We start from the raw sequence: 26,627 nt of genomic DNA, 5'->3' as shown, positions 1-26,627 counted from the left end.
TCTTCAACTCTGGTGAGAAATCGTCGAGGCGATCAATCAGCGCCGGTGTCCCCCAGGGAACCGTCCTCTTCTCTCTGTACATTAACCATATTCCTGACGCACTCGAACACTGTAAATATCACATCTATGCAGATGATGTTCACCTGTAGTTGTCCTTTCCTCCAAAAACTATTGAAAATTCAATTCGCGATTTAAATTATGATCTGAACGAAATCAGTACTTGGTCAGCCAATCATGGGCTACAAATTAAACCTTCGAAAACCCAAACTATTATTATAGGTTCACAAAAAAAGCTTTCCGCGTTTGAAATTTCGTCTCTCTCGCCCATAATGGTGTTAGAGAAGATATTGAATTAAGTAAAAAAGCCAAAACTCTGGGGGTAATATTTAATCAGCGCATTTCATGGTTAGATCACATAAATTTAACGAGTAAAAGAGCTTTCGCTGCATTGGCTGAAATTAATTGATCGGGGAAAGGTACACAACCTCACCCTTCTCTATAGGGCAATCAGTTCCAAAGGACCGGCTTATCTCTCGAGCAGATTCTCAGTGCTTTCCGAATCACACAGCCTCGCGCGGGAGAACTCAACTACTCATCCCTCTTCATAACTCAATTTTTTATTCAAAATCTCTCACCGTTTCCACTTCTCGTCTTTGGAACTCACTGCCACTAGCAATCAGGAACTCATCTTCAGCATATGTCTTTAAGACACAATTAAAACATTTTTATTGGGCACAAATAGTAGCACCTTAGTGCAAGATTAGTGACAAATGTATAAAGTTACGTACAGAAACACTGAAAACCCTTATTCACCTTAATATATCAAATCCCTGACTACTGTCATGAATGTATGTATGTAGGTATGTGTGTGTGTGTGTGTGTGTGTGTGTGTATATATATATATATATATATATATATATATATATATATATATATATATATATATATATACAGGGTGATTTCGAACTCCTATTACAAACTTAGGGGGGTGAATCTAGAAGGAAAAACAAGCCGAAAGTGCCATGTGGCAAAATTATGAAAACGGCACCGTGTGGCTGCCAGAGCCGTGAGAAAATCGGTTCACACCTCTTTCAAAGAGCAATAACGTCTGAACCACGAAAGATACGAAGGTCGGCTCTGGCGGAAGTGGAGGAAGTCGTATCCAAACAATATCAGGGCGTTGAAATTGCGGCGCTTTTCGTAATGCGTAAGGGGAATCCCCACTGCATGTGAGCGGAAACTCGCGCAAAATGGAGAAAGACGACGAGGGAACATGCTGTCACAGGACGGTCGAAAAGTGACACATGGAGGGAGTCCCCAGAGGAGCGCATGAAGTGCGACAAATGGAACATGCTTGGACAGTGACTGTCGCGCATCCCAGATGGTACGCAAAACGGAGTGATGGATGTACACGTGCATGCTACGTGGAACGCAACGTGCAATTACAATTGCGATATGAACCACTACGTGCCCCCTCGTTGAACCCGGGACGTCGGGAGTACAAGGTCAGCCGGAAGTCGGCTCTCTGAGGAGCAGCACCAAATACGTATCCACGTGCCCCACGAATGCTGGGACACCTCCCTAACAGGCACAGCCACAAAAAAAAAAAAAAAAGGAAAGAAATTGGCACGTACGTATGAAGGGTTTCACATTGGAATGTACAGTATCACTTTGGCGGAAGGAAAACAGAGAGTAGCACAAACAGATAAAAATCAGTAACACAGATATTGACCCTTTGTCCTGAAAAATAGGCAACTTGTGCTAAATCTTGAATCATTGCTGCTTGATGTTTCTGTTCATTACCGATGGTATGAAGGAACGACGATGAACTCGGAATGCAGCACGTAAGCACTGCGAAGGACAGTATGAAAACATCCTTTGGCGTGTGCAGAACGGAAACTCACAACAGGGGCTCAATATGACGACCACCAACATCGATGCACACATTGTACCTTCGAAGAATGTTCTCATACAGACGATTGAAGACCAGTGGATTCTCTCGAATGAAGTCCGCTGCTGCCACAATCCTAGCAACCAGGTCATGCTCAGACACGATGGGGGTTTCATAAATGAGACTCTTCATGCGCCCCCATAGAAAAAAGTCCAGGGGCGTTAAGTCGGGAGATCGTGGGGGCCACGACACGGGCCCGGCACGCCCTATCCATTGCCTGTCATATCTGTGGGTCAGATGGTCCCGTACGTCCCGTGCAAAGTGGGGTGGCGCCCCATCATGCTGGAACCACATGTTTTGCCTAATGGCCAATGGCACATTTTCCAACATCTCGGGCAATGTCTCTTGGAGAAAAATCAGATAAGTACGACCTGTGAGATTGGTGGGAAGTACGTATGGGCCAATTAAACGACCGGCCAGTATTCCTGCCCAGACGTTGATGCCCATTCGCTGCTGGAACCCACGAGTTTTCGTTGCGAATGGGTTCTCTTCATCCCACACATGGCTGTTGCGGGAATTAAAAACACCATCTCTGGTGAATTTCGCCTCATCCGTGAAGAGCACCAACTGTGGAAACTGAGGCGTATTCACGCAACGACGCACAAACCATGTGCAGAAGCGAACACGTGGTTCAAAATCTGTGGGACCCATGGCGTGCACCTTCTGGGGGTGATATGGGTGCAGTTGTTGATCATGAAGGACATTCCACACTACAGACTGAGATACACCAACATCCCGCGCTACGATTCGGGTACTCGTACCAGGGTTTTCGTGAACAGCATGAAGAATTGCCTCCTCCACCGCAGGTGTGCGCCTCGTCCTTGGGGCACCTGTGTCCACTCTACTCACAACAAATGTTCCTGATTCACGAAGACGACGGTTCACTTTTTCGAATATGGTGTGTGATGGCGTCACACGTTCCGGGAAACGTTCCTGGTACATCGCACGGGCAGCCCTTCCATTGCATCTCGCTTCCCCGTAAATGAGCATCATGTCTGCATACTCCTCGAAACTGTATTGCACCATCGTGGGAGTTTTCACGTCCACACACACCCACAACGTCGTAATGTTCCCAGAAGATACGTCGTGTGTACGTACTCAACCAATGTGTCACGTCCAGCGCTCTCTCCATACAGTCTTGCAATACCCAGAGGGCGCAAGGGTCAACTTCGACCAGGGATAGCGAGTGACTCCTAGTATGACGTCAGCGCACACCTTCATGCATCACAGAGGCTACGAACGGGAAGGAACGTCAGTAAGTACGGGTTGGTCGCTCCCGTTCCATGTCCTTCACGTGAGAACGTTAATGACTAACGTCGGACTCGCATGGGATACCTCTACACGCTCTGCAGTAATGTAGTACAGAACAATACGAACGTGTCCCAGCATTCGTGGGGCACGTGGATACGTATTTGGTGCTGCTCCTCAGAGAGCCGACTTCCGGCTGACCTTGTACTCCCGAGGTCCCGGGTTCAACGAGGGGGCACGTAGTGGTTCATATCGCAATTGTAATTGCACGTTGCGTTCCACGTAGCATGCACGTGTACATCCATCACTCCGTTTTGCGTACCATCTGGGATGCGCGACAGTCACTGTCCAAGCATGTTCCATTTGTCGCACTTCATGCGCTCCTCTGGGGACTCCCTCCATGTGTCACTTTTCGACCGTCCTGTGACAGCATGTTCCCTCGTCGTCTTTCTCCATTTTGCGCGAGTTTCCGCTCACATGCAGTGGGGATTCCCCATTTCCTTTGGGGATTCCCCTTGCGCATTACCAAAAGCGCCGCAATTTCAACGCCCTGATATTGTTTGGATACGACTTCCTCCACTTCCGCCAGAGCCGATCTTCGTATCTTTCGTGGTTCAGACGTTATTGCTCTTTGAAAGAGGTGTGAACCGATTTTCTCACGGCTCTGGCAGCCACACGGTGCCGTTTTCATAATTTTGCCACATGGCACTTTCGGCTTGTTTTTCCTTCTAGATTCACCCCCCTAAGTTTGTAATGGGAGTTCGAAATCACCCTGTATATATATATATATATATATATATATATATATATATATATATGTGTGTGTGTGTGTGTGTGTGTGTGTGTGTGTGTGTGTGTGTGTGTGTGTGTGTGTGTGTGTGTGTGTGTGTGTGTGTGTGTGTGTGTGTGTGTGTGTGTGTGTGTTGGTGTGTGTGCTTTTGGAGATGTTACCTTATGGGGACACTCGTCAGTTGTGAATCCACCTTGAGGGGACCACACCGACCAAAATCCGGTCCCCACAAGGAAATCGTTACGAAAATACATTTAGAAGCCTCGGAATTTTTGAGGAATGATAATGGAATTACATAATAGGAAATACATGCAAGAACCTGATCCTTACTTGTGCAAATTTGTTTTTCATGTGTCCCCACAAGGTGGCAAATTTCAATGCAACGTGTAGGATGAGCTTACTATTTTCCACACCAGGTGGCAGAAAAATCACGTAAGCGTTACACACCCACACCCTCTGGTTTTATCGCCCTTATTGGTACCCGGGGGGAAGTGGAGTAAGGGGGGAAGATTCGGGTGGGGGTGCGGTGAGAGGCGAGCACATACACACGATTTCTTTCCGAGTAGACCTTGTTGGTACCGGAGAATCACCTCCCGGTCAAAGTCCATGATATTGAAGCTGTATTGGCGCTCGTCAGGAGAGGTTGAGACAGTGTCTGGCTGAAGGTCACTTTTTACCCCACAGCTTTCTGGAATTCGATTTCTGAAATACTTTTAATTCTTTATTATTTGGTGCCATTGCCCTCTATCTAAATCTTTGTTTTGTAACCGGTGCGCCTCCACAAGATCACGGGTGTGCTGCGAACTTTTGTCTGTAGTAAAACATTGAATATAAATTATTTAATCTGACTACCATGCGAGAGACCCGGGTTCGATCCCCAGTGGGGGAGAACCGGTATATTTTCCACCTGTTCAAGCGGTTCTGGCGCCCACCCAGCGTCGTATAAAGTGGGCACCTGGAGAAAACTTTTGGCGAAAGAAGGCGGCCATGGACGTGGTGCTGATCACTTCACCCCCACCTTCGACCGTGATCAAGAAAGTGTAGGGTCCAAACTCCACACCCACTTTACTCCTTCATGGCATGGTGCAATGCACAGGGAAGGACTTTACTTTTTACTTTACAAATTTGTTTTCTTATGATTGTATTTTTCGCTCTGTCATTGCCATGACTGAAATAAGACGCCCCTTGATTGCTAGGGTCAGTTTGTTTTTACACATACATAATCTCTACAGGCGTTTCGGATTCATATAATGAGCTGCATGAATCGTTTCAATAATAATAATAATAATAATAATAATAATAATTATAATATGAAGAAGAAGAAGAAGAATACCAAAAGTACCTATGAGTTAAGTGAATTGGATTATTATTATTATTATTATTATTATTATTATTATTATTATTAGTAGTATTTTTAACTGATTATATTGTAACTCATTCCTAAACTTCTAATTTATATCAACAGTGCCGTAATGTATTTTTTTAGATAAATAAATTTTATGATGTGCCGTGTTCAGTACTGGATAATTTATGGTATTCTGCGAGGACAAGAAGGTTGCGGAACATTGCTCAACCTTTACTTTTACAGATGACCGAGTATTTTGAGGGGTTTAGAATTATCAGGAGGTAAAAAGGGGGATCACCATACTTTCGGAGGTATTTTCTTATGCCCTGGTACCTGAAAATTAACTCAGGGCGTGAGTTCCGCGATTTTTCTTGTACGGATTCCCTCTTTGATTCATCCTTTATTTTCCATATTTTTTTGTTTACAGTAATTCACTGTGACATTGGCATGAAGAACCAAATTTGTTCGGTTTTCCTGAACGACGTTGGTTTTACATCATTCTACGAGGAGATAAGTAAGATTAAAATAAACGTTAATAATAGTAGAAGGTAACGGGTGATAGTGTCCAACATTAATAATATTTATGAATACAGATACAAAATCACATAAGTGTGTAATTGGTTTGGTAATGTTTTGTTAGGATAGGTTATATTGTGTGTCGTGTGCCTTAATGTTATTGTTAGTGTCAGAAGGAAGTCATGAGCTAACAAGACGTCCGTTAAAAGTGTAAAGTTAGAGAGGCCCTATCACGGGTAAATACATGTTGTTTACTTATTTTTCCCACTTATTTCTCCTTGATTCAACCTCTATAGCGAGAAAAGATTAAGATTCAGTTGAAGTGAAGACACTTCTTTTGGTACTTCATTACTGCGATATGTAGGGAATAAAATCACAGACTAAGAAACGAGGGAAGAACAACGTCTATACCTATTTTGTTCTTTGTCTATTGACTGTAAACTTACTGCTCTCTAGGACACAGTCTATATATTATGCAAGTTCTGTCCCAAAATTAATTAGACCAATTCTGAAAAAATCGTTTTGTTAAAGGTACTGGTGTGTTTAAGGGAGCTATCGAATTTGAACCTTCTCAGAACATTCTCTGCACATAAATACTATCAATTAAATTCGACACCATTTTAGGTGATGTAAAAATGTGAATAGAATTTATATTTTTTCACATATGCCTTTTTGAATGTAACAATACCATGGTACGTTTAATATTGTTGCCCAGTTGCTCTATGACTTAGACAGTCAAAGACGACAGTTGCTACCACTAAGTTATCCAGATACCTGTACCCTGCACCGTCCCGTTTCAATTTATTCGTCATTGTTGCGGCCTACTAGGAAGGAATCCTTGATTCTTCAAACTGTTATGGGTTTTCAGATTATACACATTTATGCGCAGCAACCATAGGCGTAACTTAACTGGGGCAAAGGAGACACTTGCTCCCAATTGTTTTAGGTTTATGGAGATTCACGAGATAATGGTACTTTGTTAACCTCCTGAAACCAGAGGACTAAAGCAATCAGTAATTTTATGATTTTGCAAATGTAACACCTATTTATCAAAATAGTCCTGGATGATATTTCTATGAGCTGCAAAAAAGAAAATATTCTGTTCCACCCCACACCCCCAATGAGTTAAGCTCCAAGTTTTTATACTATAGTCTGAGCATACGAAACAAACATTGAATATTTCATTCTGTAAAATAACGTAAAGTTTTATGGTTGACGTAAAAGTGTGGAAGAAATCGAAGGAAAATTAATTTAGATAAATAACATCATAAAATCGGATCGTCTTAATGTGAACGAAAGTAAATAACGTCTATTTCTGCCATGAATTCAATGGCGCTTCCAGAAAATTAGTAAGAAGCCTAATGCTGCTTTTTCACTCTTGCAGATGTATTTTTCCAGTATTTCATATAATTTTTGACCGAATCCAGCGGAAGTTTACGTCCACCTTATGCTCGGTCAGATCGAACTGGAGCTACAATTCAAAGTGCGACATGGACAACTTGAAACGTGACCCCATAAGAAATCAAATCCTGGAACCTATATTTACAAGATCAACATGCTATCGGCGAAGCCCCTACGTAAATTCCTCAGTGTATGTGTAAATAAAATAGAGTAAGTTAGTTAGCATATATTAACCGTGCTTGGAACTACAGTTTAATGTGGAATCGGTCCCGGGGACCCTTGATTGCAGCTTCAACCACTCGCTATCAGGATATACGTATATTTATATTTGGGTTGTCACTGCTTCACATTTCACGACAGCCTAAAGAGTTCTCGTTGTCTTGTTGAGTCTATTCAGGCGACTGCCGAGATAGTGCCGCTGACGCTTTATTCCCTGCCCTTCATTTTCACTTTTTATGCACCGTTATTCTCTCGTCGCTGTTCAGTTAATTGTAAGGCCTCCTCGATGGCGCTGTGGCAGAGTCGTCGCCTTGTCATCAAGGGGTCCCGGGTTCGATACCCGGTGGTGGCACATAGTGGTTCGGATCCCACTTTAAACTGTAGATCTAGTCTTACTGTACGCAAAGTGGACTTAAAAATAAAACACCAACTCAATCAATCAATCAATGCTCTGGCGTCTGGACACATGGGACTTGAGTTGTGTGCTGCCCATATGTGTTTGTGATTGTCCTTTCATCTATTTCATCTTCTAAAGTCATTTTCATTTTTGAAATTAGCCAGAAGTAGCAGAAACGAGAAGTAAAATAAATCAATTCATTCTTTCTTTCTGTCATCTTGTGCATAGAATCCAGGAGAACCAAGATTTGCAAGAGATTCAAGTACATCATCTTCTGCGCCATCAAATGCGTTCAACAACCACTTTTTTGCTTTCGTTGCAAGTACAAACACAAACTAGGATACCATTAATCGAGAGTGTGAACGCTGCCGCCAAAGTGACCCTCACACCATTCACCAGGAGGAGTTACTTCCAAGTATTGGAGTGAAATATAAGCAGAAAAGAAACATCCAAATCTACCCAGCCCAATAGGCTGTTGAATGCAGAAAGAAGAAAATGAGGTCGACAGAAAGATCATTCTTGTCATATTCACACTACCTAGAACTTCAGAGAAGATTACAGTTGACATGTGGTTGCGGAAAGAGGAAATATTCATGCATATGCCGGGATCAGTCCCTGCGACATACTGAACTGTGTCTTTGCAGTGCAGATGAAGATCAGTGTGAAAACAATGACTTACAGGACAGAGACTCAAATCAGAGTGACGAGGAATTTCAATAAAGTGACTATATTGATGACATGATATTTCCCAAATGATTATTACAACCACTCTCAATCTTTATGACAGGTGAGCTGCTTAAATTTCAAAAGACAGTGCGGAATTTACATACGATGTTATTACTCCGTTACTGTAATATTTATAATAATAGTAATTATAATGATAATAATAATAATTAATATATTTCACTTGTTATTTACGTATTAACAGAAAGTGAATTTGGAAAAATCTGATAAACGAACTCTCAATCAGGTTATGGACAGTATTTCATGGGCAGAACCTCCAAGGCGGCCATCTTTGATTTAGGAAGTCGTGCATGGTCTCTGATTATTATCCAGAAAAAAACACCTGTAGTAATACATAATTGCATGCCTCCAAATGAAAGCATCCTCTATACACATGTCTTCCCTTCGTGTAAAAACCCAACAATCTTACAAATGGTCAAAATTAATCCTGAAGGAGTTAAGGAGATATGGTCGTTTTTGTTCGTTAATGTCTGCAGAGGCAGCCATCTTGGACGTATGATGTCACACAGACAATACGCCACAATAGTAGGCATCAACAAAATATCGCAGGCAGTAATTTCCCCCCTTTATATGCCAGAATGTCAAGTAAAGTGTAAAATATGCATAGAATCCTTGCAGAAAAGGGCACGAAATAGTTTCACTAGATATATCTCCATAACAGTGCAGATATGAAAAAAACTGTAAGAATTAATTTTGTTCCTTTTTTAATTCTAAACAAAACACGTATGTATAAAAAATTTCCAAAACCAGTATTAAAGGAGTTATGATGGATTTTATTAGTTAGTGCATGAAGCTGTAGCCATCTTGGATTTATGACGTCACACTGGTAGTACGTTATTGACTACCACACTAGCAACGTATTACCGGTAGTCATATATTCCCGTCATTCAAAAACCCACGGGATTACAAATGTCCCTGGACTACTACGTCAGGCACCTTCATTCTTGTCCACTCTTGAGAGGCTTTAGCTCTTACACATCTGCTGGACGGATGTTGATTTGCTTCAAGTGAAAAACTGCTAACGCCCTGTAACGACATCTATACTTTCGGTACAGGTAGATGCTGGTGGAAAGCCTCACAACTGCGTCAAAGTCTCTACCATCTGCGAGGGCCTCTTTTTTCAGTTGGAAGAGGGACGCAAAGCCGATTGTACCTTACAGCCTTGCGCCGGAGAACCAACTGCAACCGAGTGCAGAAGAGTCGATTGCATCCATGCTTTCTTTTCACAGCGACGGATCTTGTCATATAACATGAATCAATTATTCGTTTTGAGTCTGCAAAGACTAAAATATATTGCTGTAGGTCACACGTACTACAGAAAGTACTTGGAATAACACTTGGGTTGCCTCGCAGACCCAAAAGGAAGAATTGTGCGTGCACTTACATTACATACCAGTATTTGCGTGAAGTGAGAAGCTACAACCGCAGGGAAGTCGACTGCAACATTGAAAGCAATTTTTCCATTAACAGTTAAGAAAGAATGGAAACTGTTTGAAACGTTTAGCCTTCACGTTTCACTAATAATATCAAATGCACTTCTGAATTTGAATTTTAGAGAGCAAACTGACTGAAATGGAACTGCGGCAATTTCGTCAGCATAACAAGAGTGGATGCCGAGTAAAATGCAAGAACTTCCCGACTGGGGAGGATTACAGAGCCGATGGACTCATACCAGTTCGGAGCACCTTCGCGTACTATCACACCACGGGGCACGTGGAGCCTCTCAATGGTGGAACTTCCGACGAGGCCTCCGATCCAAGCAGGAAGGGTCGAGTGGTCGAGTCCCCCATCTCGCCTGAACGGGGGAGTGCTCCTCTCCCTTCCCGTTTGGACTGGCAAGAGCCCCATAGCTCCTGGACAGACGGCGATTGAAGAGGGCGAAAGTATATGCCGTGAAAGATTTTGGCTAGTTTGTCCACTTTCACTGACATATGCTTTTCGGGAAAGGTCCTACAGTTTTACTTGTATCTGAGACAAGGGGACTATGGGAAATCCTGTCCGTAACCTCTAGGCTATCGTGAAATCCCCGAACTATACACCGTCAACTAAACGGTAATATTAGTGATGTGTTGTCAGGCCTAGAAATGTATTTTCCAAATAACTTCAGGCAAATTCTGGATGCAAAATGCACTTATATTCTACTACTGCGTGGGTTTCCATTCTATCTGCACTGCACAGCTTCCTGTCAAGAATGAAAATTGCGAGAAAATTGATTAACTATTCTTTAACCTGGAATGTTCTGTTGACGCACAGATATTATCCTGTATGAAAACCAGAAAACAATGGCACTCTGTGCGTTGACTAGGCGTCACCCAGCCTAAAGCTGCTTGGCAGGTCTTGGCTTCCTCAGTGCCTGTTGTCTAAACGGTTTGACTGCTTTTGAGATATCTTATGTTTAACATTAACACTTCGTATGTGGCCTATATATCCTACATGTCAAGCGTCGACACTTATGTCACCTAATTCTGAATAGACTGTTGAAAATCGAGCTAAGATATGAACAGGAAAACACGTTAACTCTAAAGTTATTTCACTTTTAAAAACAATTTTTAGTGCAAGAAAATCTAAGTTATTACGAATGTCGATACCAATATCAACCTTCATCAAAAATTAAAACACGCTCTTAAATACTATCCTGTAGATTCAAGCCTTTCCATTTTATCTGTCTCGTTCTTGGAGACCAGCTATTTCCCTGGAATTAAAACTTCTACATTAGTAACTAACTACATAAGTATGGTTACCTTAAATAAAAGTAAAAATGAGTTCCTCTGTGTTCTGTGAACTCGCTAGTTTTGGATGTCGTTTCATGGCTACCGTAATGAGCTTCAACAATGCACGATTACTATTGATTGCTTGCATATTGTTGTGCTCCAAAGATCAAAATTCTAATGAAGGTGGATTTATTTAAATTATGTTGATTATTTTATATAAATAATTTATAGAATAATGTACATAAGGATTTTATAGATATTAGAATCACTTTAGGTGAAAGTACATTACTCTCGTTATCATTTAATAGTGTTTATTAAACTCTAAGATAAGAGAATAAAAGAAATTAAATATATGTACTGATGGTGTGAAGCTCATACGAGAGGAAACGTAAACACACATTGTTCTTGATTTAAAATTCAATAATTTTTACAGGCAAAAATAGCAAACATTTTGTGAAGAAATATATACAAAATACTAATCAAATTAAACCATAAATAGTGTTATTATCATAAAACTGTAAATAAACATGCCAGCTGATATTTTCAAATTATCATAAAAAATATCCTAAATTTAGCTACAAAGACTCTAAAAATATTTAAATTAATATTTTAAGTTGCAATTGTAGAGAACATCCAGATTGTTTTATTTTGACTGGAACATAAGTTACTGAAATAATTTTTTAGTTTCATTAACACACTCAACAAACATTGCCACAGTACATACAGTATCAGAAACAGAAAAATGTATGTTTACGATCTTTATTTGCTTTAATCAAACTGTTCAAATATTTTACAGGGCCGTTTACTAGAAAAAAGCCTTTCTATATATGTATGGTTCCAAAAATCATACAAGCAATTCTAAGCGTGTCTTTCTAGTCAAACAAATCGATTTAAATAAATGAAATCTGATTCAAGTAAAGAAAATCAACAAAAAATATTTTTTAAATAAAAATCATGATTATTATCCACCCTGATTTTAAGACGTGCTGTGGTTTCGACATTTGCTCATGCAGTCAATTCTCGGTAAGTAATGGATTATTTCAAACATATGCACACAAACTCGGCGCTTTCAATAGCCGACCCCCGTGGCGGAGTGGTTAGCACATCGCGCTATGACGCCAGTCAGGGACGTCGGAACTTATTTCAGAGTGGGGGGGGGCAAGTTCTTGAATCCATCTACCAATTCTTACAATCTATTTTCCTACACATATGATATATATATATATATATATATATATATATATATATATATATATATATATATATATATATATATATACCGTGCGTCCATTTCGATCTGCAGCCGAGAGATCGGGAGAAGCGTGGCGGGCGGCACTGACGGAGATGCCGACATTTGCGGCCTGAAATGCCCGCTTATTTTTATGGACGTATGCAGACATTTATATAAATATTGCAAAACGAGCACTAACCTGTGTTATAAGAGTATGGTTTTAATTTTAGTAGCTTAGTGACTGTATGTGCCGATGATTTTGACACGCCCACCTCTTGTGAAACACGGCGTAGAGGTTTGTTTGGAGAACGTTCTAACGCTGCACCAATATCATCGAGTTTTGCTTCGGTTAGAATCCGTCGTTTTTGCTTAGGTGTTTTAAAATTTAACGATACAGTTTCTCGTAATTTAAGGACAAGATGTCTAACCGTATCTCTGTGTGGAGTTGAAACGCATGGGAATTTCTGTACAAATTACCTACACACGTCTCGACACGAGTTTGTTTTCACGTAGGTACGTGTCATACATAAAAAAATCTTTGTTCTAACGTGAATCTTGCGGCTTGCATTCCAATCGTCTCACTGACACGTCACACATACACACTACAATAACACAAACAAGTAACTGCAAGTAACCAAGAATAACACTCTTGCGCACAGTACGAAATTAACACGCTCTTGGTTTACATTGCTCGCCACTATATTTACAACTCTGTCTTCATCTAGTCGCGAAGGAACAAAAAACTCGAGCTCGGAGATTTCGGATTGCAAGGAAGCTCACGAACACTATTGACTTTTAACGGTTTCTTCTACAGCGTAATCTTGATACAGTGTTGCACATTCAAAGCCTCCAAACGATCCCCATCGGCACAAAACTCTTTCAAGGATATAAACTTAAGCAGGACGTTACTGGTCAAAACTATGATTAAAATGTTTTATTATCTGTGGCTCTTAACATCGTTTCTACAGCGTATTTTTTTGTGTATATAAGAGCAGAACTTGGATGAATTACAGAAGAACTTTTGCGTGTTATAACACAGGTTAGTAATCGTTTTGCAATATTTATATAAATGTCTGCATATGTCTATAAAAATAAGCGGGCATTACAGGCCGCAAATGTCGGCATCTCCGTCAGCGCCGCCCGCCACGCTTCTCCCGATCTCTCGGCTGCAGATCGAAATGAACGCACGGTATATATATATATGTGTGTGTGGGGGGGGAGGGGTGTTTTGTTGTATGCGTGTGAGTATAGGTTAGACTTTAATTCACGTAGGATTTTTTTTATTTTTTGTAATTTTTCTTTCTAACATTATATTTTTCTATCTTTGGTTTCAATATTGAACTTTTTATGTATGTGTTATGTATTAATGTTTTCTAATTTTCATATGTTAAAAATTCGTTGTAAACGTGGTTAAGTGGTAGAAAAAGCTACAAAGCCTTAACTTCGCCATGATAAACAAGACGCAATAAATAAATAAAAATAAATTACAAGGTGACGACGCTACCACTGCGCCATCGGGGATACCAGATAATGTGAAAGTGAAATTATGATAATATTCTTGTGTTTATGAATAAAAGTGTGTAATAAAATATCTGAATCGGCGATTCATTACTAAGAAAATATTTATATTAACGCAAAAGTCATGTAAACAACAGTTAGCAACATAATAGGGCACAAAAACAGAGTGATAAGATTAAATTACATATCTCTCCTCTGTTCCTTAAATCTGTAAACATTTTATGCAGTTTACAATGTATGGAGAGCATTTAAATACTCCTAGTACGGAGAGGGAGAATGGGAATTTTATCTTCCGTTAAATGGTTACGCAATAGTGCTAAAACTGTCCTGGTAACATAAGTGGTTGCTATGGCGCAGTAAAAAAAACAGCATTCCTCCATCAAGCTCTACAAACTAATTCCTCTCGAATCACCATGGAAACGTTGTCCACTTCCACTAGATCCTTCTCCCGTTCGGCTTTAGGAAGGCTCCAGGGTTTTTTCCTTACTTCGATTCAGCTTGTAACGTCAGAACAGTTTTGACTTAGCTCCTTGTGGGGAAATAATGGGAAAACACTTCGTCTGCGGGCTGTTTCGATGCGTCAGCAGACCGTCAATATTGATTTCGAAAGATGCTGCGCTTTCTTTAGATTTGCGCAGATGGACAATCTTCTTATGCAATCATGGAGTTTGGAGTTTTCTTTAAAACTTCTCCCACCGTTCTTAAATCAGTAAAAGAACTTCGTTTATTGTATTTATGCAACTTTTAGTGCTTATAATGAGTGTGAGCATGATGAGGGTTCGACTCACAAATCTGCTACCGAAGATTCAAGATTGGAGTCCTGGTTTGAGTGTAAGTGACCCTTCATCAATGTCACAATAATACATCCACATAGATTAGCCACAAGTGGTATAAACGCTATGTAAAGTAATGCATATAAAAGTGAACAACGGCTCCCAATGGTACTATCGAACAAGTGCGTAAAAAGTGGTTATGGGTCTATCCGCCTATTCGTTCTAATTTCTATTCTTATACTTGATGTCGCTTTCCTGCCACCCTGGGCTAATCGCGACGATGAGGATGACTCATGATTGGATGAAATTGATGAAGATTGACTCACAAGGAACACCCACGATAACACCAGGATCTGAACCCGGGAAATTTGGTGACGAGATTCAGTGTCTTTCGATTGGCCACAAAGCTGTCTGTCTGTCCATGTTAAGTCGAGATATCTAAGGAACTACAAGGTGATTTCTCGCATAGTCTACATTTGGGGAAAGATGGCAAAGTGTGCGACGAACACAAGGACATCCCAGAAACTTCAGTCTTATAGAGTATGCGCCAAAATATACAGTACTGAAATTAAAAAACGAACATTACATTGTTGTCATCTGTGAGTTTATTTATCCTGAAAGGAACATTACATACACACTATTAGCGAGTTATAACTTCCTTTTCACTACTGAGAACACGAGCGGCTGGAGCTATGCCCCATCGACAAACGCACATGCGCGTTCAAGGTGCACGAGTTTCAGTACTGTATATTTTGGTGCATACCATAGTAGCTGAATTTTGAGAAGCGCTATGAATATTTTCATGATAAACATCGGACATGCTCGTAGTATTATACTAAGAATTGATTGATTGAGTTGGTGTTTTAAGTCCACTTTATGCACGGTAAGGCTAATCGGGACTGGACCTACAGTTTAAAGTAGGATTCTAACCACTATGTGCCTCCAGGGTATCGAACCCTGGACCCTTTGATTGCAAGATGACGACGCTACCACTGCGCCATCGAGGAGGCACTATTGTACTAAGTATTGATTGTTGTTTTAAGCCCACTTTATGCATAGAAAGGCTAATCGGGACTGGACCTACAGTTTAAAGTGGGGGTCCGAACAACTGTGCCTTGCGCCTCCTCCGGGTATCGAACCCACAAGGCAACCATGTATTGTACTAAGTACTTTCATTGTTTAGATAAGACAATTACTAGCAGTTTCAGTTACTATACAAATTAATACGCCGAATAAAATAAACTTCTGTTACACCAAATGTTCATGTACAGAGTGAGGCAATTAAGTAGCACTTTGTGTAGGGCCTCCCCGATGGCGCAGTGATAGCATCGTCGCCTTGTAATCAAGGGATCCCGGGTTCGATACTTGGTGGAGGCACAAGTGGTTCGGATCCCACTTTAAACTGTAGGTCCAGTCCCGATCAGCCTTACTGTGCATAAAGTAGACTTAAAACAGCAACTCAAGTATCACTTTGTAAGTGTATTGTATTAAATTGAAAAATAATTAATAACTTGCGACTCCTGTGTAGCCAAATGGTTAAAGATCTCGCCTTTAGTGCGAGAGATTACGGTTCGATTCCGAGTGGGAACACCGGCCAGTAAACAGCGCCGGTGGAGCTTGATGCGCTGATCACTCGTAACCTAATGAAATAGCCGCTTGCTAAAACACTGGCTCTCAGCGCGTTCTCGCGTCGTGTAGTTTAATATACAGGGTGTCTCATAAGTAATAGCGCAAACTGACACATGTGAACATACACGATAATAGAAGCAAAAAGTCTCAGTAAACATAGGTCTCCAAACGAGCCGTTTTCGAGATAATCGTAAATGTGATTACAAGCCGCCACTGACTTCATTGTTTGTAGACGTCGTCCTAGTTGGTAAAATGCTAATAATGTATACGAATGTGTGGTTACAAGCCGTCATTGATTGCATTTTGTAAACACCGAGTGTTTACTCCTTGCGCGGTCCGAGGTTTTATCTTTGTTTACAAAACAACATTTCCGAGAGGTAGCGTTGTAATCAAACAGAACATTCGCACTTATTAGCATTTTACCAACTAGGACGACGTTTACAAAGAACGAAGTCAGTGGCGGCTTGTAATCACACATTTGCGATTAACTCGAAAACGGCTCGTTTGCAGACCCATGTTTACTGAGACATTTTTGCTTCTATTATCGTGTACTTTCACCTGTGTCAGTTTGCGCTATTACTTTTGAGACACCCTGTATAATATATAACTAAGGAGTGACGTCAATTCTCTCTACTGTCTAATTGGTGTTACTTCCTTGTGTTACATAAACAAATGAAAGCACTTGAAGTGTTAATTTTCAGTGACATGTTAATAATATTCAGGTTTTACCTCATTTTGTATACCTATGGAATCATAAAAATAAAGAATTTAGAATGAATTTCAGTTCTATACCGTAAAACATCGATGCGAAAATATATTCCGTTTCCTTTCTATCCTTCTAACTCAAGTGAAAGTACAGAAATAAGTACACACAGAAGCAAAAATGTGTTAATTGACACAAATGTGTTGACTCCAGTTACATATTAAAATGCATCAACTGCTAATGATGCACTTTGGCGCATCAAAATACGAGTACGTTGTTCCATGTGATGCACTAAATACACAAACAAGAATATCAGGCACAATCTCTTCAATGAAACCAAAATTCCATGTGCAACTGAGTCAGTATTAAAAAATGCATAAATGTTGATTTGATGCATTTGGAGTTGTCTGTGGTATAACAGGGCTCAAAAATTAAGAATGAAAGCTACAGTATAATGACAATAGAGGCCATAACTCCATGCCATGAAGTCAAAAACATAATATGATGAAAATAATGATATAATTAAGAAAGGAGTTTCATTTTTTGAAAACACAAACAACTTCATTAAAAAGCAGCCTGAAATGATGAAAAGACTAAGCTTAAGTACCTCATTACCGCAATTTGACACCTGTTTTTACTACAATCCTGTACTCCTTCACAACAATCACTGCTCATTTGTTGAATATCCTTATTGTGTGAGCCACAATATTAATCACACGTAGATATAGAGACCCTGTTGAAAGTATATGTAATTCGCCCATAACGCCATTACACCCCCAACCCTACGCCTGGCCCTGAAAACCCCTCACAGAATGTCTCTCGATTTAACATTGCTGGTTACCATGGAAACCGCTTTGTCATTTCTCATCTTTTGTTTTCACAGCTCTTGTTTGTTTGTAATTGTGCGGTTTTTGTTTGGTTCCCTGGCACGTTGTCTTTCATTGATTTTCTTCCCTTTTTTTCTCTGCCTTTGATGTTCGGAACATTTCCGGTTCAGTCATTAACCAATAGCCCTTTTAGACCTCATTGGCTATTGAAGTTCGCTCCCGCTCTCGTTTTTCCTATGCGTTTCACATTATTTTTGATCTTCGTTGCAATATTTACGTCTCGGTATACAGTATTTTTGAACCTGAAACAATGATTCTGTAAATACACGATAATTGTCCGCACACATGCTGCTAATTACTTTAATTGGCTCGTTTGCTTCGCCTGGATGTGTAGAAATGTTGCAGAAACATTGCATATTTACCTTCCTAAAACCACACTCAACTTCCTAATGTACACGCAACGTCAAAAGTTGTGGTATTTTAGCACCCTTATACTATAATAGTCAACAGGAATTCATTACATGAACACTTGGTTGTATATAATATTTGAAGGATGATAATGGGTTAAATAGTGCTAGAATAGCAGAGATTTTTATATTTTGATGCTGTTCAAATACAGCCACTTTTGGACTAGATTGCACTATTATTACCTAACTTGCGGAAGTACGTACAACGAACGATGACAACGCTTGAGTTAATTAATCCATCTAATAAATATTACGATTTCTATTATGGATAGTTAAGTGATTACCAAAAATATAAGTGAAGTATGTATTTTTTGGGCATTCATTATCAATATTGTTTCACATTATTTTTCAAGGTGAATACAAAAAAATAAACGAAATTAAACTGCATTTCTGAACCAGAAAACAAGGAAGCATAAGATATCTAAAATAAATTTAGATCTACTTGCGATTGTAAGACTTGCGTAGAGACATCTATGATAAGAATACGTACAATGACTGATAAACATTTAGTGAATTACTTGAATTGGTTTGATGTGATATTTAGCGTCGCTATTTGGCCACTTTTGGCTAATCGTGAATATGAGGATGAGTGATGATGTGATGAAATTCATGAATGGACACTCACAAAGAACAATCATGACCAGGCCGGGATTCGAACCCGGAACCTCTGGCATTGTAGCAAGCTGTACTAACCAGTCCTCTACGGATATCTTATTTTATGGGTATTCATTATCAATTTATCAATATTGTTCTACATTATTTAATGAAGACGGAAGAAAATAATATGAACAAATGGTAACTGCATATTTATACCAGACAACAAGAAAGCATAATATATCTAAGACAAATTTAGAAATATTTTTTATGGCAAGAATAACGTAATGACATCTATGTTATGTTATATTTGACTTTTATCGACATTTAATGAGTGAAAATATATGTTGAAATAGAACGTACATATAATCACGGAACGCACGTTTTAGCGGACACGTCATTCATCACCGAAAATAGAAGCCTCTGTCTACAAAACAAACAAGAAGAATGACTGACTCATAATTGGATTGTTCCAAGTTCGTATTTAGAATTACACGATCGTAATGGCCCGAATGCTTCAATGGTATTATTTCTTTACAGCCATTTTTGTCTGGTTTTCAGAGTAGCACACATTCGATTCAATATATATATATATATATATATATATATATATATGTGTGTGTGTGTGTGTGTGTGTGTGTGTGTGTGTGTGTGTGTGTGTGTGTGTGTGTGTGTGTGTGTGTGTATGTATATATATATATATATATATATATATATATATATATATATATATATATATATATATATATAAGTAGTGGGAAACATGATAGGATAAGGACCGGAAAGGAAGAGCTCTCTTCAGCAGATTTGTTTACACTTAAACCTAGCTCAACATGAGCATATGAGCTGTTTGCTCTAGTGTGGAACTCTGCCTAATCCAAGATTTTTGTAAAAATGCCTTCTCAGAAAGGAAGAGCCCCTCAGATTGATGTGCCTATACTTACAAAAAGGCACTTCTGTGAGATTGTTGTCCATAAACTTGTCAAAAATATGCCCCTCTTGATATTGTATGATATAGGCAAGTTATTCAAGAAAAATAGGCAAGTTATTCAAGATCTAGAGAATGGCAAGAGATTTTTGAAAAATTATAGAGATCAAAAAGTTGCATCTTGAAATGCCCATGAGAAATCACCAAGCCCCATGTTTCTAGCATTCATGGTTCCGAAGATATTAACAACTTTGTTAATATTGCATTTTTCAGAAAATTCTATTTATAGAACATACATAAATCAGAGATTTGCAGCTTAAATATTGCATATAACAGGAAAATTATAGAGACATAAAATGTAGAGAATCTCGAATAGAATATGTCTACAAAATTTTAAGTCTCCAGTATTGATAGTTTCTGAAAAATCTCAAATTTAAAAAAATTATCGATTTTTTAACAAAACTTCTAAACAGCTTCTAGATTTCAAATATGCAACCCCCATGCTACTATCTTGAAAATTAGGCAAGTTATTCAAGATCTAGAGAACAACAAGATATTTTGAAAAATTTATAGATATCAAAAAGTTGCATCTTGCCATGCTGAGGCCAAAGCAACAAACCCCATGTCTCTAGGGTTCATGGTTCCGAAGATATAAGAGAAACAAAATTATCGATTTTTTCCAAAATTTCAGTATGTTGTTCAGGGGGCCAAGCAGATGTTTGTATATGAGCCACAAGTCTGAAGAGTCTCAATGCCCTAGTACCGGGGAGAATCAATATATTGATTCTCAAGACTGCATGCAATACATTAGTTCCTCCAATTCCCGTGGTGCTGTGAGCATTGGATTGCTGCAAGCACGTGCGGGCTGGAGCAGTTCCTGCGCAGTGAGGCCGGTCAATACTTTTGGGCTGTTCTATTGATTTCGAGCGATTTTATTAGAAGCCCCTGCAGTTTGATGGATTAGTTCCTGAGAGTCCCGCGGGGACACGGCGCTGCGTGTTGATTGCATGTATACCTAGCAGAGAAACGGGAGGTACGCACAGGAGAAAATACTCCAGCTATGCAGAATCACCCCCATAAATATAATTATCCTAGGATCAAAATTAGTGACAGAATAGAGAAACAAAAATTATAATAGGGCTTGGATACAGCTACCAGCCACTATATTTTTATTTTGAACACAGCACTTAAAACTAAGTCAAGATGCACCCCCACCCCCACCCACCCCCACCCACCCCCACACACCCCCACACACCCCCACCTACCCCCACATACACCTACCTACCCACACCTACCCACCTACACCCACCTACATCCATACATATTTACTTCCCAGTCCAGTTCTATTGCATCATGTTCTGCAATATTAATTGATTAAATGCTTACGACATAATGTGCTGATGTGGTGTTTTCTGATTGGCTCTGTAAAACTATATAAGGCAGGGCACAGAGCAGATTCCTCACCTTTGCTGGATCGGCAGAGGAACCCACATCGCGGGGGATAGAACCTGAACAGGCTCCACCAAAGTATAGGAGACTTGAAGCATATAATTTGGCGGAATAACCCAAGTAAGGTCATAGAGACAATATACACTAATACAAATTTTTGGCAGAGGGGGAAGAGGGGGAAGAGGGGGGAAAGCCCAAAGTGGATCCTAAATACAAAATAATTAATATCTCAAGAACTAATTGACATAGAGCTAAGCAGTTTTTTTCTCTGTACTGAGCCCAACTGATTAAGCATAGAATTTTGATCATAGAAACAATATACACTGATACAATAAAAGCCAAATTTTTGGCAGGAGGGGCCAAAGTGGTTCCTAAATACAATATCTCAAGAACTAATTGACATAGAGCTATGCAGTTTTTTTGTCTGCACTGAACCCAACTGATCCAGTATAGAGATTAGATTTAAAACCCAGGAAATTTTATATAAATACCAAAGCGAGAAATATTAACACACACACACACACACACACACACAGCACAGTGTTGAACCCAACTGATCCAGCATAGAATTTTGAATTGAAACCCGGGAAATTGTATATAATAAACAACGGCAAAAATGCCAAAACAAAAATATTGCAATCAGTGCAATAAAAATATATTTAGCTCTAATTGGGCCAGACACCAAAAGATTTGTGACCCAGACAAATACAGAACTCCCACGAAAATTTGCCCCAAATGCAATAGAAAATACAGCATGCAATACTTCACATATACACATAAAAATACTTGTTCTGCACAGCCATCAACATTGCCCTCACAACCATCTACATCTGGTCTGAAAAGAAAGCATGAAGCACCTCTTAATGCCAGAGCAGCAAAGCAGCTACGCTATGAACCTATCCATAGCAGTTTTAATAGCCAATTAAGAGATTACCGGTTTGTATCAGAGCCAAGATGTGGCATTGAGAATTTTTTGAACAGTAAAAAACCTGATGTACAGGCAATTCTAAATGCACAAAATGGCTCTTATAAGCTGTCCCTCAAATTGTTTACAGAATATAAGAAGCCAAACGGCACAAAATTTACACAGCCCCACATAACAGAAACTGTACCTGTATATTCAAATGCAAATTCAGACATAATAATAAGCAGTTTAATAGATCAATTGAATATTAAGCACTCTGAATTTGAGGCAAAAGAGTCTGGATGGAGCCTATGCGGCTCTCTTCACAGGCTCTATGTTAATATTTCTGAATTCAGCCCATTACAAGGTTCTACATATTTGCCATTACCTGCTAATATTAAAAACATAAAAGCTGTGGTCAATATTAAAAATAATGATGAGAAATGCTTTTTGTGGTGTATATTAGCTGCTTTGTTTCCAGTTGTAAGGCATCCTGAGAGAATAACTTATTACAAACACCATGAACATGATTTTGACGATGCAATGGAGGGTTTAGAATATCCAATGTCTGTACAGAATATTGATAAATTTGAAAAAAGAGCCAGGGATATGAACGGCAAACAATTATCTATTAATGTTTTTATTTGCTCCACTGGCCGTGATAATTGCTCAATAGAACCTCTCAGAATCAGTGCATTTGATGATGAATCTGCTATTCCGATTGATTTGCTCTTAATTGAAGGGGATGGCAAATATCATTACACTCTGATACATAATCTTGAAGCTTTAGTGAGAACACAACTAGACAAATCTAATAGAATATTCAAGTTGTGCAGAAGATGTTTACATATATTTGATGGTCAAAAAACAACAAAAAAAGTTCCTGAATGTAATACAGAAATTGCCAAAAACAAGTTAATTGAGCATCTGAAATACTGTGGCAATCATAAACCTGTTCATATGGTGATGCCCAATCCAAGTGAAAAAGCAACATTTAAAAAGTTTGAAGCCTTGTTGGAACACCCAGCATATATTGTCTGTGATTTTGAATCAAATCTCAAATCTCTTGCATTTTGTAGCCCAGATCCTGAAGAATCATCTATTACACCATACCAGCTACATGAACCTTCCAGCTTTTGTTATGTGATTGTACAGGATGGTGTTGTTACCAAAATAGATTCATACTTGGGGCCAGATGCCATCAAAAAATTTGCACATAGAATAGAAAATGAGTGCCGTGACATAGCATCTAACATCTTATTAAAATCAAAACCTATGTTGCCTTTAACAGAGAAACAGATTGAGGATTTCAACAATGCAGAAAAATGCCCACTATGTGATTGTGAATTTTCAGATACAAATATCAAGGTGCATCACCATTCTCATAGAGATGGTCGATATAAACAGGTCCTGTGTAATAGCTGTAATATTAAGATCAAGAGACCAAGATTTGTCCCCATATTTTGTCATGGAGCATCCAATTATGATTTCCATCATCTAATCAGGTACGAGGGGTTTGAGAAGGAGAATTTAAATATTTTAGCTGAAAATGATGAGAAATATATATCTATTAGCAAAATAATTAAAGTTAATGGATTTTCTATTCAAATAAGATTTCTTGATTCTTACAGATTTTTATCTGATAGCCTGGATACACTGAGCACTCGATTATCTGATGGTGAATTCAAAATCACACGTGCAGTGTTTCCAAATCAGGACCCGAAATCAATTAGGCGGAAGGGTGTATATCCATATGATTATGTTACAGATTTTTCTAAATTTAATGAGTGTTCTCTGCCTCCACAACATGAGTTTTACAGCAAAATCAGAGGATCTGGAATCACTGATGAGGATTATCACCGTGCCCAATTGGCGTGGAACAATTTCAAATGCAAGACATTTGGTGATTATCACATGGCGTATTTGAAACTTGATGTGACTATCTTAGCTGATATATTGCAGGCATTCAGAAAATTTTGTATGCAAAATTATGGACTGGACCCAGTGTATTTTTTCAGTGCCCCGGGCCTAGCATGGTCTGCAATGTTTTTAAACACCAAAAAGCAATTGGATCTGATCCAAGATCAAGATATGTACCTGTTTATGGAGGAAAATATAAAAGGAGGCATGGTGCAATGTTCTCAGAGATATGCCAGAGCAAATAACAAATATATGCCTGATTATGATCCAGAATTGCCATCAAATTATATATTGTATGTGGATGCAAACAGCCTCTATGGTCATGCCATGATGCAAAAACTGCCATATGCAGGGCTTGAATGGGTCGAAGATTTCAATATTGAAGATCTTCAGAACTATGATGACAGTAATTATGGCCTGTTCTTAGAGGTTGATCTGACAATTCCAGATTATTTACATAACAAATTTTCTGATCTGCCCCCAATTCCCGAGGTTCAGTGCTCACCTGGCTCTAAACAGAGGAAATTGATGATGACACTGGAGGCAAAACAGGGCTATGTCATATATTACAAGAACCTCCAGTTCCTGATGCATCATGGTGTTCAAGTAACCAAACTTGGAAAAGTTTTGAGGTTCAGGCACTCAGAATGGTTGAAACCATACATTGATACAAACACGGAGCTTCGAACATCTGCAAAGAGCGAATTTGATAAGAGCTTGTTTAAATTGATGGTAAATTCTGTGTATGGCAAAACAATTGAAAATGTCAGAAAACATACCAATGTTAAAATAATTACTGACCCCAGCCTGAGCAAAAAATTGGTTGCAAATCCTAATTTCAACTACAGAAGAATTTATGGTGAAGATATGGCACTTTTCAACATGAAAAAAACAAGGATTAAGTTTGATAAACCTATTTATGTAGGGGCTGCAATATTGGAATTGTCCAAATTACATATGTTAACGTTGTATTATGATGTCTTGAAACCTTTTTATGGTGATAATGTAAAATTGATGTACATGGACACGGATAGTTTTATTCTTGATATTCAAACAGAAGATGTTTATCAAGATATGTCACAGCCTGAATTGTTCAAATATTTTGACACCAGTGAACATACAAAGATTCAACCCCACAACAAAAAAGTGCCCGGCAAGTTAAAAGATGAGACACTTGGTGATGTTATTGTGGAATTTGCTGGGTTAAGTGCCAAGATGTACAGTTTTAAAACATGTAGTGGTGTTGCTGCCAAAAAGGCCAAGGGCATTGGCAGAGTAACTGTGGAAAAAGAGCTCCAATTTGAGGATTACAAAAATTGCCTCAAATCCCAGAGTTCAATCAAAACATCAGAATCCAGAATTCAGAGTGTGGATCACTCATTGACTTCAAATGTTGTAAGAAAAGTGGCTCTGGACCCACATGATGATAAGAGATGCATTTTATCATGCGGCATACATACTTTACCATGGGGTCATTGTGATTTGAAAAATGGCAATCAATGCCCAATTCCAGAGCATGATTTGAAATAAATAAACATGCCTATGAACTTATTTGGGTTCAAAAAACAGGCTATTATGGAGCTGCCGACACCACAACCCTCTTCTGATATGCTGTCTAAACTGAGTGCTTTGTTAATTATTCATCTGAACAGCATACTTACAGATGTTGATGATGAAACAGGCAAAATATTGTACATATTTAACAATAATTTAAATCATTACCAATTACCTGTAGGTGGGCAATTGCAATTTATTACAACCCCTGAGGGTGATGTTAAAATTTCAGTAGGGAAAAATATTTACAGAATTAAGCACTCAAACATGGTTTCTGGCACTGTTTATACTGTTTCTGCTGGTGACTGCTTATATATTGAGGTCCCTGGATCCTATGATAAGCTTATACCTTTTTTTATAGAATTAAGAATCAGGTACTCTATAATAAATAACTACTAAACAAAATGCCTAATGATATATTTGGCCATACAAGACACGAAGATCACAGTGATGAGATTCTGATGCTTGATGTCAGAGTCAAGAAATTAAGAAGTGATTTACAAGCTTTACAAACAACACTCAATGCCAGTCTTCAATTAGAAATTACAAATTTACAATCACAATGCATGGACCCTCTTCTTAAAATTGATTCTGAACTTAAACTGCTGCTTCAGAAATATACTGATCTGGCGACATTGGATAATTTTCAAAGTTTAGAAGAAGCTGTAGCAGCTCTTCAAGCCAAATTTAAGACCCAGGCTAACAACTCTGAGCAATTGAAACAACAATTGGAAGAGCAAATAAATAATGTCCAAACACAGCTCCAAACAATTGTCAAAAGCATAAAATCACAAGAAGATTTTGATCT

At 39.0% G+C, this 26,627-nt stretch overlaps 1 protein-coding gene across 1 annotated transcript; it reads right to left on the bottom strand.

Moving 5' to 3' along the window:
* Positions 1-1,900: 1,900 nt before the first annotated feature.
* Positions 1,901-2,977, bottom strand: LOC145980912 (uncharacterized). Its single transcript, XM_083113997.1, has one exon. It carries the CDS (start codon positions 2,975-2,977, stop codon positions 1,901-1,903), a length of 1,077 nt encoding a protein of 358 aa, XP_082970123.1.
* Positions 2,978-26,627: the final 23,650 nt, after the last annotated feature.

Source organism: Lepisma saccharinum, chromosome 28 (genome assembly GCF_977018435.1).
Source record: "Lepisma saccharinum chromosome 28, izLepSacc3.1, whole genome shotgun sequence".
Taxonomy (NCBI): domain Eukaryota; kingdom Metazoa; phylum Arthropoda; class Insecta; order Zygentoma; family Lepismatidae; genus Lepisma; species Lepisma saccharinum.
Note: the sequence above shows the minus strand (reverse complement) of the source record. Positions and strands in the feature narration are given on the sequence as shown.

What these genes read in the sequence shown, in the direction of transcription:
- LOC145980912 (XM_083113997.1), bottom strand. Translation starts at nt 2,977, where the DNA reads ATGGTGCAATACAGTTTCGAGGAGTATGCAGACATGATGCTCATTTAC.